The sequence below is a fragment of the Papio anubis genome, chromosome 10 (genome assembly GCF_008728515.1).
Source record: "Papio anubis isolate 15944 chromosome 10, Panubis1.0, whole genome shotgun sequence".
NCBI classification, from domain to species: Eukaryota; Metazoa; Chordata; class Mammalia; order Primates; family Cercopithecidae; genus Papio; species Papio anubis.
Window position 1 is genome coordinate 52,794,497 of NC_044985.1, and position 13,862 is coordinate 52,808,358.

Consider the following 13,862-nt stretch of genomic DNA (forward strand, 5'->3'; position numbering starts at 1 on the left):
AAAATATGGTATATATTCACCACAGAGTACTGTGCAGCCATAAAAAGAACGAGATCATGCCCTTTGCAGGAACATGGATAGAGCTGGAGGCCATTATCCTTAGCAAACTAATGCAGAAACAGAAAACCAAATACCACATGTTCTCACTTATAAGTGGGAGCTAAATGATGAGAACACATGAACACATAGAGGGGAACAACACACACTGGGGCCTATCATAGGGTGGAGGATGGGAGGAGGGAGAGAATCAGGAAAAATAACTAATGAATACTAGGCTTAACACCAGGATGACAAAATAATCTGTAAACAAATCCGCATGACACAAGTTTATCTATATAACAAAACTGCACACGTACCCTTGAACTTAAAATTAATGTATATTTAAAAAGGAAGGTCATGGTTCCCTTATGACAGAAAAAAAAACCATATATATATATATATATATATATATATATATATATATAGAGAGAGAGAGAGAGAGAGAGAGAGAGAGAGAGAAAGAAACAAATATAGAGAATAAAAGATTAAATGGATGTATTCTGAATTGTAATAGTGATTGATTGTAACAATGTGGATTCTGAAGTAAGACAGATCTAAGTCTGAATAAGTTAATTTGATCAGTTATTTAACCCTCCTGAGTCTGTTTTCTCTACTATAAATTGGAGCCGAAACAACAGCATGGGGTTGTTGTGCTAATTAAATAAGATAATACTTGCAGAGTAGTACTTGGCACAAAAAATTAAAGATTGTTAGTATTACTCTGATTTGATAAATAAGGAGTACTTTTTCTTCTTTTTGCTTATCTCCTATTTTTGTTAGATGAGACTGAATCATTTCACTTAATTAAAAAAACTAACTAAGAAGAACAGTACAGAACATTTCCTGGGATTATTGGCCCTGGGGATTTTGTTTAAATAAGCCTCCATACAGATGGACAGAGCCAAAACCACAGTGCTAGAGCTGTGATTCAACAAGGAAAGGCTCTCCTTCCTTTGAGAGGAGTTGGAAAAACAGGTCCCCCTGCACAGGGAAAACTCAGGAGAAACACAGAGTGCCACGGATAGCTGGAAAATCAACCTACTTCACTACAGGCCATTTTCTATAGCCAACCAACTTCAACAGGGTAGTTATAACGATATGTCCTTTATTTTTGGAAGTTTCATGAACATTACCATTCCCAGGATATGATGTGTAAGGGAAGAAAAATTTCTTTCCTCACTCTTTGTCAGGTTCATGGCTAAAGCCCCATGACAACAAACAAATTAACAAGAGAAAAACATACAAATTTATTTAATAAATGTTTTACATGACACAGGAGCCTTCATAAATAAAGATCTGGAGATCCAGGTAAACCTGTGTGTTTTTATGCAAGGAAGAGTGAAAAGTTGTGCAGCTAGAGGGGCTATGAGCTAATGGTAATAAACGGGGAGATTTAGCAAGGCTTATTTGTTCAGATTCTTCTGTCTTCGTGTCTTCAGAGACAGGCGCACTTCTTTCCTCCAGATACAGGGAGGGCACCTCTGGAATGAGGGTTTTATGACCTACTTCAGGGGAAGGTCAGCTACATTTTATGACCTGCTTCAAGAAAGAAGGGGCAAGGGTGAACGTGACATACTGCTTCTGCCATTTCCTCAAATGCTAAGATTCCATATTTTAGGGTAACGTGTCCCAAACCCCGTCAATTTTGCACTCGAATTAGTTTATAGGCAGTTTGCCTTCAAACTAATAATTTACATTTTAAAATAAACAACTACCATAAAGTCAAGTTTACGTTCTTGTAGTCGAGCAGGACAGTAACATGATATTTAGAAAAGCACAAAGGGGGATAGTCTTTCACAAATTTCAGTAAACATAATAGTGTCAATGAATCTTGCAAACTAAATGAATCCAGTGTATCTAGAGGATAAAGATATTTAGGTGTAAAACCACCAACTATTCCAGATATTGCAAGCTTTTTGAGGGTCAAGTTAGTGTCCTATATTATTTGTATTTCCAAAAACACTTGGCAAAGTATTTTGCACAAGACATACCTGGGACCCGATTGTCCTGTATTATTTGTATTTCCAAAAACACTGGGCAAAGTATTTTGCACAAGACATACCTGGGACCTGATTGGTTTTGTTGATTACTATCCAAAATACTTGTATTGACATTTGTGAGGTAGTACTGCCTTGCAGATACAGGCTCAACTTCATAACCACAGGGAAAGCATTTGATGCATTTTAAAAAATAGCAATGAAGTATCTACTTTTCTGACACCATATGGCAAAGGAACAGTGAACATTTGAACGGGTATTCAGAAAGTGTAAAATTCTGACAGCAAAACTATAACTTCCATTGCGTTGGCAGCCCATTCTTAAGAAGATACTCATCCTGGGCACAGGTATCGGACCTGAAATTAATCTCAGTGTATCCCCCTCCTCCTCTAAAATCTAGTTTTTAACTCTAACTCAGGAGAATGTTTAAGTCAGGAGAATTTTTAAAAATATCAAAATCAGTCTTTAATTTCTTTTAAAAATATGTGCATATTTGTAAAATATTCTGTATAAATAAAGTGTGGTCATGTTATTTTTTTAAATTTTATTTTATTTTTTCTGGAGACAGAGTCTCGCTCTGTCACCCAGGCGGGAATGCAGTAGCACGATCTCGGCTCACTGCAAGCTCCATCTCCCAGATTCACGCCATTCTCCTGCCTCAGCCTCCCAAGTAGCTGGGACTACGGGTGACCGCCACCACGCCTGGCTAATTTTTTGTATTTTTAGTAGAGATGGGGTTTCACTGGGTTAGCCAGGATGGTCTCGATCTCCTGACTTGGTGATCTGCCTGCCTCGGCCTCCCAAAGTGCTGGGATTACAGGCATGAGCCACCGCGCCTGGTCCGGTCGTGTGTTTTAAGCTTTTTATAATTGAATACTTAAAACATACATAAAAGTAGACAGAATAGTATCATGAATGCCCATGTACATATCACCAGCCCTACCAACAACCCATGGGTCATCCTGCCCTGTCCACCAGCTTTATGCATTCCTTACAGTCCTGCATTATTTTGAAATAAATCCCAGATATTATATATATTTTATTCATTAATATTTAGGTTAAATAGGTAAGTAATTGACCTAAAAGATAAAAACTCTTTTATAAATAACCATATTATTGTCATATCTGAAAAATTAATAATTCCTTAATTATCAATTATCCATTATTTACATTTATAATTGTGTCATAAACATTGTCATAAATAGATTTGTTGTTTTAAAGCTTGTTCCTTCATTTTCTCTGATTGTTTTGTTTTAGATAAATATTGTCATAAATAGATTTGTTGTTTTAAAGCTTGCTCCTTCATTTTCCCTGATTATTTTGTTTTAGATTCAGGGGTTACTTATGCTTGTTTGTTACACAGGTATTACATGTGTAAGGGGGTTTATTGGGCTTCTAGTGTACTCATCACCCAAATACTGAACATTGTACTCAAAAGGTAATTTTTCAAACCTCATCCTCCTCCAACCTCTCCGCTTTTGCAGTCTCCACTGTCTATTATGTCCACCTGTGTCCATGTGTACCCATGGCTTAGCTGTCACTTATAGGTGAGAGCATGCCGTATTCCTTCTCCATTTTGTGTGTGTGATTTATTTCTGTTGAATAAAACAATTTGTTTGTATTTCAGATTCCCCTGCTGGTTTGATGATTAGAGAATAGTTGCACTTGTTTCCTTTATTCTCTGTTTTTCCTGTGAATAGGTCATTGGATGTAAAGGCCCCATTCAATTCAGGTTTTTTCGTTTTGGGGTTTTTTGGTGTTGGGAAGACTTTTTTCTTGCTTTCATTGTGTCAGATCCTATCATTTTCAGTGAAGTTTTTAAAAGCTAACTTTTCTTTTTTTCTCTTACCTCATCCTTGCCTTCGTTTTGCCCACACCTTCTATCTGCAAGTAACCCATATTAAAAATAGAGTGCATACCCTTTCATATTTTTCTCCATATTCACATAGGTATCTTTACACATGCACACACAGAGTTTGCTTTCCAAAAATGAGGTCACAGAAAGCCTTCCAAGTCAAATAGTAGAGCTCGAGTTTGTTCTATTTAGTGGCTGCAAAATAATATTCCACTGTGCATATGCACCACAATTTATTCAGTTATCTCACTATTAGTGGGCACTTGCTTTGCTCCCAGTTCTTTTTGCCCCATCCTGTTCATATACATTTATATACATTTATATAGGATAGAATCCTAGGAGTAGGATTTTTGTCTCAAATAGTAGCTTTTTATTTTAACAGATGTTTTTTCTGGACAGCTTTCAAAAAAGGCTGTAGCAATTTACATATCCATCAGCAAAGGATGAAATCACCCTTTCCCCCACAATCTTAAATAGTCTCAAGGAGCCAGCAAGGATCAGCAGTTCTTCAAGGAGAGGGGAAACTCTATGAGATTCCCTACTCAGCAATAAATGAGCTAACAGTGAATTATTCCTCAATAGAAAGGCCTCTTTCTGGCATCTTTGGATCTCTTTAGCCAAGTAGGCCTCACACAGAACCAAAGTCCAGGACACCCCAAAACAGGGTCTGAAGACAGTTGTCTCTAACTCACTCCTCCCCACCTCGTGAATCCCTGTGAGTTCCTTCCTACTGGATAGTACTTGCATATTACACAATCAGCTGCATCTAGCATCTGCTCTTAATTTCATTTGATATTTTAATCATCTCAGTTAAGATTCTGGGAAAAAGAAGTTGCCTGGGATTGAAAGAAACTAGGAAACTTAGCGAGATCATTCTTAAGCCAGGTAAAAAAAATTTTAATGCTCACATATGCATATGTGATGGTCACACCGAAAGGAGCACCCACCTCCCTCCCTCTGTGATAGACACATTTCCTTAGCCTCCACCTTTCCTTCTTTCAAGTCTCCCTGTTGCTGAAAATCCGGTGTTTCTGTTCATTTGTTACTTTCATTCTCAACCATCTTCTCTCTTGCTCCATCTACCAGAACAATAACCCCCAATATAATACTTCTCACCTCACTTTTCAACGCAGGACCTCTTGTTGGGTAAGCTAAAAGGATATGTGTTCTGTAAATAAGGAAAGTCTTTGTTCAAAGAATCTATCAAATGTTCCCATGACTCCATCCCTAACTATTTGTATATCTAAAGATCATATAGTAGAGAGAAACAAAAGATTAGCCCTGCTTCATCTTACAGCTGGGAGAGTCATGAAAGGCCAAATGGGTAACAAAGCTCCTAGTTTTGACCAAGCCTAGCTACAAAGAAGCTACTTAAATGTCAAAGGCATTGTTTGTATAAAAAGGGAACCAATGTACAGGTTCCCTTTAGAGTAGAAATAAGAGAACTGCCTGTTGACAAAGGGAGGAGGAAGAAAATACAAAGTACACTTTTAAAACATGAAGGCTTCATAGCAGTTCATAGTCGTTCAGAGAAACATGTTCCACTGAGAGTGACCTGGGAGAGAGGATTACATTATTATGCCAGAAGGAAGAGGCCACTGTGCATGCCCCATCACCAGCCTCACCCTCCTTGTCAGCCTTACAAGAGTGACACTAGATATACTCCAGGAGTTGGACCCACCACAGCCTGCACACTGGAGTAAGTGCTTTCCTCCAGTCAAAGCTCATCTTAGAATTATCTGGGACTTAGACCATCCCCAGACCGGTGCAGTTGCAGGAAGCCTGATGTATGTCACCTGAGACAGCCTTGGATCTGAGTTTCCTCCTTACGTTTTGGTATTTGGAAGCGGGTGGAGAAGACACTCTTGGGTAGAAGTATGGGAGGCATACAAATTTAGAAGAAAAAGGATGACTCTATCTTTAGTGTGTTGTCTATGGCAGTATCTAGCCTTCCCACTGTATACTTACATTCCACCTACAAACATTAAAATAAAATCCACAGTGCACTCCTTTGTTTTAAAGAGGAACTAAGAAAAAAACTCAAATTGTCAATTTGGTTCCGGATTTTTTTTTTTTTTAATGGGATCTTTGATCTGAAGTCAATATAGGAAGAGCTCTGAACAAAGTAGCACTTTCAAAGGTTGCATATTAAAGAGGCGAAATGAAAGACAACTTAGCACTTGAGATGTGAATTTGAATGTGTATATGGTTACAGTCTGGATAAGACACTGTTAACAAATGATTTCATTAACTCATCGCCTATGTGCGACCACTGGACAAGGGGAAGGGGTGTTCGGGCTGTGGTGCCATATACTGAAACTGAACCCATGAATTGGGCCCACTGGAATTGAGGGACAAGCCAGATAGATGGCAAGAATTCTAATTTCCAGTATGCAAATCAGTCTAAACATTTGACTTTTTAAAAGTCTATTTGGAAAGGTTTTGAAACAGGGCTGCACTAGGCAAGATCATTAAGTAAGCAAAACTTTAACTATTGTTATAACCATGTCTTTGCCCAGGTGCATGAGGCTCTCTTCTTCTCTTAGTGACAATAACATGCTCACAGGAAGGGTTCAATATGAATTATTTACACCTTACTTCATGTGGATTTAAGTCAATGTATTATCTATGAAGTTTTATATTTAAGCCATACTTGTGAAACGTTGAAGAGGAAAAAGTATATTTAGCACATTTGGGGCACCCTAAATGTGTACCTGAGTAAATTTCAGTTTTTTGAGTTGTTTGTTTGTTTTTGTTTGTTTGTTTGTTTCTTTTTTGAGAGGGAGTCTCGCTGTGTCCCCAGGCTGGAGTACAGTGGTGCGATCTCGGCTCACTGCAAGCTCCGCCTCCCGGGATCATGCCATTCTCCTGCCTCAGCCTCCTGAGTAGCTGGGACTACAGGTGCCCGCCACCACGCCCGGCTAATTTTTTTGTATTTTTAGTAGAGACGGGGTTTCACCGTGTTAGCCAGGATGGTCTCGATCTCCTGACCTTGTGATCCACCTGCCTCGGCCTCCCAAAGTGCTGGGATTACAGGCGTGAGCCACTGCACCCGGCCTGTTTGTTTTGAGACAGAGTCTCACTCTGTTGCCCAGGCTGGAGTGCAGTGGTACAATCTCAGCTCACTGCAAACTTTGCCTCCCAGATTCAAGCAATTCTCCTGCCTTAGCTTCCCGAGTTGCTAGGATTACAGGTGCCTGCCACCACGCCCAGCTAATTTTTGTATTTTTAGTAGAGATGGGGTTTCACCATGTTGGCCAGGCTGGTCTCGAACTTCTGACCTCATGTGATCCACCTGCCTCGGCCTCCCAAAGTGGGTTTGTTGTTCTTTTAAAGAAAAAAGATCCCTACTTATTTTAAAGGGTGATAGCAGTGTCCTGACTCTACCTAGACAGATCTGTTCATTCATATGTTCATTCCAGCTGAACCACAATAACTGCAATTTTCAAAGAAGGAATACAGAGCCTGGGAAATCGGAAGAGTATGGCAACAAACTGGTATACAAGGAAACTGAAAATGAAAAATCAGCAAAGTGGCATTTGTACCTGCCTGAGTGGCTACAGCAGTGAAGGTGAAAGGTGGAAGGCTAGATGGGGGATATTAGCACCATCTCTTCCTCTCCTCACCTGCAGCCTCAATACTTTCCACTGTGGTCCCAGGATACGCCAGGTCAACTGTGATCAACTCTGAAACAGGCAAACTCTGGGAGGGGAGGAGGCATCCTTTCCTATTCTCAATGGTCTCAGCTCCGGAGACCACTTTAGTAAGCTCTCCTTGTCATACCTTAAAACATACATTAAAACCCATAAGCAATTCCAAAACCTCATTTTATTATGTTGTTTTTATCTCCTTGCTCACCAATCTTAAAAAAATGTGGTAACACAAATCTCAGAGACTGATTTCTCCTACTTTCTTAGGAGGGAAGGAGTGTTAAATAAGCAAAGGCATGCTAACAGGAAGGAAAAAAATGGAGATTATGAATAATAATCATAATTTGAAAATTATTAAAATGATGCACCTGGCAGTTTACAAAATATTTCTTTGTTACATTATTTCTGCTGCTGAATTTGATCAAGAGATTGTACTCATCATAAAATGAATATTACTGATCATTTTAAAGTCTCTTCTAAAAGTAGCTAAATTTATACTGCTGATTCCTTTTGAAATGTGACCTACAGCTTCTTGGCTTTTATGAGCTATTCAAGAGAGATTTAGTCATCACGTTGTGTCACAATGGGAGTGACTCACAGAGCAAGGAGAGAACCTGAGGATTCCTCACACATGTAGTACTCAGAGCTCTACAGAAACCCAGGCACCTCAAGCTCAAGAGGATCAGCCTGGCCAGGGTGGCACAACTCTTCCTTCCCCGTGCACAGCAGGAAAGCTGCCGTCAGCTGAGCAAGTCCACCAACAGTTTCTGTGTCCCACTTCGTCTTTAATAAGGTAACTGATGACAGTTTTGTCATTTATTCTTTTATTTATCACGTCAATCTAAACTTTCTTTGATTTTCCTCACTCTTGCAGAATGAATCAGTGGTCTTTCAAGCTGTGGTCAACTGTCACTACTTCTTTTAATGTAACACATTAGAATGCAGTGATGGGAGCTGGGTCCATCTCACCATAGAAAAGACCTCAGTGTGACCTGGGATCTTGCCTTAAACTCCTCCAGGACACTCTTTGAATGTCCTTTAGCACCCTAGTGTCCCAATTCAATTCATATTTTGTTATTTTCTCTGGGCCTTCTTGACACCCTCTGTGAATATATGATTAATTGGAAACTGGAGGGGGAAGTCTCCAAAAAGCACGGGATTCTTAGATGAGTTTCTTACTGAAGCAACAGATTCACTGTCAACTGCATGTCTGATCTGCTTGTCTGTCTGCTTTATCAATATTATCAGATGTGAGTTTGCATGAATACACACACGTATACACTAAACTGAGGGAGAAAATGCCTTGTAGGTCATGAAAAGCAGGGAAATTCCCAACAGTTCACATTTGATCCCTGGATCCTAGAGTGGCAGCAATAAGCCTGCTTCAGATATTTGCTCCTCATTTTATGATGCGATAGTTTGGTTTTTCAAATGATGATACGGCTCCTTTCTCAATGATTTGATGTTTAGGAGGTGTACTTCAATAATTACATTTTAAAATAAACAATCAAGTTAGAGTTGTACAAATGGCTCTGAAATGTCCCGCTACACTATTAGACCAAGGGCACAGATTGTGCTTCTGTACTATTTATCCCAGTACCCTCGGCACATATTAACTGCTCTAAAAATGTCCTTGGCTACACGCTGCATCAAATGAAAGTTAAATGTTAGACCACATTTCTATTCTATTTTTAATATTCAAAGAGGGTGCTCAGATTTTAGAACAAATCCCAATGCTTAAGTACACACAAAAAAATCATTAACTCATACATTTCAAGGGTGGGAAATGGGAACTGGTATTAAAACTCTTATAACAAATGTCACTGTCTTAAGGGACAGTGTTTAAAAACTCAGACCTTTCCTTCTGCTGAAAGATCACTGTGGCTGAAATGTGCTGAAGTTTTAAACACACTTTTGGAATCTACACATATGTTCTATGCTCTAAGCTTTCCTTAAAGCCTTGTGACTACAAATGATAATTGTACACAACATATAATCTTTCCCAGCTAGCAATTTTTATGCAGTGACCATAAATAAAGTAATCATAGCTTTAACAATAATTCTTAACCTGCTAATACTGTCAGGAAACACTGTCAAAATAATAAATCTAGGAGGGACTTGGGATAATTAATGAATAGTTATGGATGTGATGATGAATTATAATTTAAAAGTTTTGAAGGAAGGCAAAAGAAAATCAGAGATGCTTTTATCCTTAGAACTAAAAATGCAAAATGTAAATCCAGCAGATATTCCCTACATGAGGCAGTTGGTACACCTCTGCTAGGAGGGAGGGAAGCTACGTCCTGAGGAGGCTGTCTGAGTGAACCAGTAGTGGAAGTACACACAAACCCCAAGCCTCGTTGTCCCACTACCCAAAGCACAGTCTGACTGCCAAGGATTACCTCCCGTCCTCAGGGAAGCAGGAATCAAGGGCACTGTAACTAACCAGAGGAGGAGCTTCTTCATCCATTGAGTAAGGGAACTTACCCTCCCATGATGGTAAATACCAACTCAATTATATCATCAGCAGCATAATAATTATTATAATTATTATTTCAGTCAGACTCTCAAAAACGCATTTGTTGCTTAATGCAAGCACATTTAATGTAGGGTCCCTTAGCTCTATTAAAAAAAATGTTTTTTCAGATTTCTGGGTGGACCATTTGAACACATTTTTCACAGAAATATAATTTTTTAGTTTATGTCAGTAGGTTCCAGTGTTCATTTTTTTAAGTGTGGAAGAAATCTCTAAAAGCCACTTGGGTTTTTTAAAAAACAAAGCAAAACAAAAACCAGTTTTTTTTTTTTTTACTTCAATGAAAAAGAAAAAATGAAAAAGGAATGTTGTGTAAGTTAACCAGGTTTACAATATTCAAATATACAAGGGGCATGCATGTTCAGTGGCTTTCAGTATTTAGAAAGTCATACAAGAGAACTCCAAAAAGAGAATACTTTAGAAAATCATTGCTCAATGCTTTCTATTTGATGTATTTTGGTAAACAACATAGTTGTTGATTCAACTTGGACCACAATTGCAACACATTGGAAGTAAATAAAGATTCTACAAACTCCTGACAGTGTAGTTGACTAGCTTTGGTATCGCTTTCTAAAAGGAAACACTTCATGAAGTTATGTGGAAATAAAATCAACTGGTCTGGGCGGAACTATCTAGAAATAACTCTACATTGCTTATAAAAAGTATACTTTACAATAATATTGAGATATTTTCTGTTCTTTTTTTTTTTAACTGTGTCATTTATTTTTAAGGAATAGAGGAAGGTGAATAAGAGAAGTGAAATTAATCCTATTTTTAACTTTTTTACTAGGAAAAGAAACTCAGAAAGAAAAAGTTAAGAAAAGCAGAAGTGATCAAGGAGAGCACTCGAGTTGCAATATTTTCCTTTGGCTGCTGACAGGCAGTTACTATAAAGCATTGAGCATGGGGTATGAAAGACAGAACTAGTTCTCCTTTCTTGGTTTCCTTTGAATCTTTGTGGTATGGTAGAGAACTTTTGATAAAGTGTTCTTGTGCCTGCTGTCGACTGATAATATGTTCATCTCTGCAGGTTTTCCTTCTCTTTTCACACAGTTTAGAGTTCAGAGATCGAAGTTTTAGTTCTGGTCACTCTCTGGCAAGTGACCATAGTTATGACCTCTACTCTACACCAGAAATATCTTGACAATTACATGAGATAAATATTACATAAACACTTCCCAAAACTTTGTAATTTTATTGAAATTGGAAGTGTTAATATTATATATTATTATGATTTCTATTATCCTTTTGCCCCAGCGATTCCGAGGTCTCAAAGATTAATCCAATTATCACTAGAACTCTGGAGCTAGAGTGGAGACTTCTTTCTTTCCTTCCTCTTTTCCTTTTTTGCTGTACAACATTTACTAAATGTCAACATAATGCCAAGTATCATGCAAGGAACTGCTAATGTAGAGAGGTGTATGCATAGCCCAGAGTTGAGTGGGAATACAGACTGAAGTGGTAGAACAGAATGGTCTGGGTATCAGTCCTGAAATCGCCACTACAACTGTAGCTGGAGTCAATTAAACAGAGTTTCTGGATGTGTTTCCTGCTCTATACAGTGGAGATAATTTTATTGTAAGGTGTAAATAAGATAAATATTTATAGATCCTAGAAAAGGGCCTACAACATGTTAGGCACTCAATGAACCATAGCATTATTATCATTCCTCCCTGACTTGGTCAACCAGGAACTTGAGAACCATAAATTTGCTAGGAGGATATTTTGAATTCTGTAGTGTCAGTTGGCCACCTACCAAATGGTACCCCCAGAGGAGCTGGGGGTCAACAGCATGGGGTAAACCTTGAGGGAGAGAACAGATGGGAGGTGATTAGATGAAAAGATTTGGGTGAAGACACAGAGCCAAACCATATCAGCCTCCTATCCTCCTGATGACAAAAAGACATTTTAAAATATTTATATAGAGAGAAATTAATGCTTGCAGCAGCAGGATCTGAGTAATTTTTATAAGTAACCCAACTTTTCCACTGAGGCCATTAAAAAAAGAAACTCCTCAATGTGACATTACCAAGGAGCCAATGACTAAGTTTCCAGAAAAGTAGTTCTAGTGCTATGATGTTCTGGACTCCCAAAACTAGGAAATTCTAGAACAGTAGTTCTCAGCTGGGGGATATTTTGTCCCCAGGGGACATTTGGCATTATCTGGAGACATTTTTGGTTGTCACAACTTGGGGAGGGGTGCTACTGCTCACTAGAGAGTAGAGGCCAGGGATGCCACTAAACATGCTACAATGCACAGGACTAACCCCACAACAAATAATTACCTGGCCCAAAATATCAAAAGTACTCAGGTAGAGGAACCAGTGCCTAAATATGAGCAATACATAGAGCAGACTGCCTCATAAAGTGAAAGCGATTCATCCTGCCATGAAGATAACAAGGTTCTTACTGTAATGGCAGACATTAGGTCATTTTACTTCACCCAGTACTCTCCAAGGCAGATGTTGTATATCTATTTTACAGGTAGGAAAATGGAGGCTAAGAAAAGTTAATTTGTCCAAGGGCCCTCTGATGATAGTGAAACTGGGATGGAACCTCTGCCTGTTTGCTTCTGAGGTCTGGGCTACTCACTACTGCCTCCTGCCTCGAGCCAAGAGATTTATACCCTATTAAGCAATTTGTTGTGCGATACACTGGAAGACACAGCAGATAAGCAAACAACTCAAGCAAGTAGGTCAGTTCCTGGAGTTTCTGAATTGTTGGGACCAAGGGGCCATGCAGAGGTAACCACAGCTGGCATAGTGTGGTTGAGGTGGCCCTATTAGCCTTTCAGTTGCTGTTACTCATTTATTTCTCAGTGGTCAATGAACCGATTGCCTATCAACCAGCTTTGTGTATAGGTCACGTTCCCATGGCTCTGACCCAGGTTACTGCTCAGAGGTGGCATCATGGCTAAAATATTGCTAGAGGTCAAAGGTATGTGTGTGTTTGTGGTAGATTTAGTCGAGTGGTCTAGAGGAATGTGAACCTTAGAGACTGAAGAAGAACCAGCATTTTTGGACAATAATACTTGGGGTAAGGAGAGTGTTAGCAAAACTCTAGGTTAGCATGGGCAGTCCCTGGGATTCAGACTGTAGGCCTGAATGACCCTCAGTCCAGAGCTGTACCTAATAAGGACAACACATTTTAATGTGAGTCCATTCTTAACAGCAAAAAAGTTCCTCTTTGCTTGTCACCAGGGAAAAATGGGTTTGCATAGAGAAGGTGCAGATTGAGGGGGAAGCAGAATGATTCTCATCTCACAGATGAGAATTAAAGAGGGAATCCAACTACTTTGGTTTGAGCTTTTGTTCTTCTTTGGTACTTGTAGAGGTGAGCTTACCAAAGCGTAGATGACAGGCAATGTGGTATACAAGTTACTATACTCCAAAATTCTGGGGTTCTTACTTATTTTGTGCATGACATCCAAAGCAGCCCAATAAAACCTTTTCACAGAAAAAAAAAAAGTTGTACTCTCTTTTGCCAAATGTTTAACTTTTTCATTCAGAAATAATTTCAGAATTATTGAAAAATTTAGAGGCTAGGACAACCCAGATTGCTCAAATATTAACATTTTACCACATCTGCCTTCTCATTCCTCTTTATATACACAGGTGCATGTATGGTTTTAATATGTTTATTTATATACATATCATTATTATTTTCTTAACTGTTTGAGAGTAAGTTGAAGACATGATGCTCCTTACTTTAAATACTTCAGTGTGTATTTCCTAAAAAGCAGGCCATGTTCTACATCATCATAGTATAATTATCAAAATTGGGAA

At 38.8% G+C, this 13,862-nt stretch overlaps 1 protein-coding gene and 1 long non-coding RNA gene across 9 annotated transcripts in view; one reads left to right on the forward strand and one right to left on the reverse strand.

The window, feature by feature from the left end:
- Positions 1 to 492: 492 nt before the first annotated feature.
- The window catches only part of LOC110740888, a 29,459-nt gene continuing 16,089 nt past the window's right edge, over positions 493 to 13,862 (reverse strand). For 2 of the 3 annotated variants that reach the window (XR_002516141.2, XR_004176546.1), the window contains one exon: positions 493 to 1,578. This is a non-coding gene — a long non-coding RNA (uncharacterized LOC110740888). The remainder of the gene's footprint in view (positions 1,579 to 13,862) is intronic. The other variant, XR_004176547.1, reaches the window with a different exon arrangement.
- DHRS9 (dehydrogenase/reductase 9) overlaps positions 8,087 to 13,862 on the forward strand; it is a 38,208-nt gene continuing 32,432 nt past the window's right edge. For 3 of the 6 annotated variants that reach the window (XR_002516139.2, XR_002516140.2, XM_021923699.2), the window contains exons 1-2: positions 8,087 to 8,334; positions 10,868 to 10,985. Coding sequence is in view for 2 of the 6 variants with exons in the window: in XM_021923699.2 (XP_021779391.1) it covers positions 10,981 to 10,985 (5 nt within the window). In the remaining 4 variants the exon portion in view is untranslated. Of the gene's footprint in view, positions 8,335 to 10,867; positions 12,773 to 13,862 lie in introns of all 6 variants that reach the window. The other 3 variants (XM_017946630.3, XM_009182383.4, XM_021923697.2) reach the window with 3 other exon arrangements.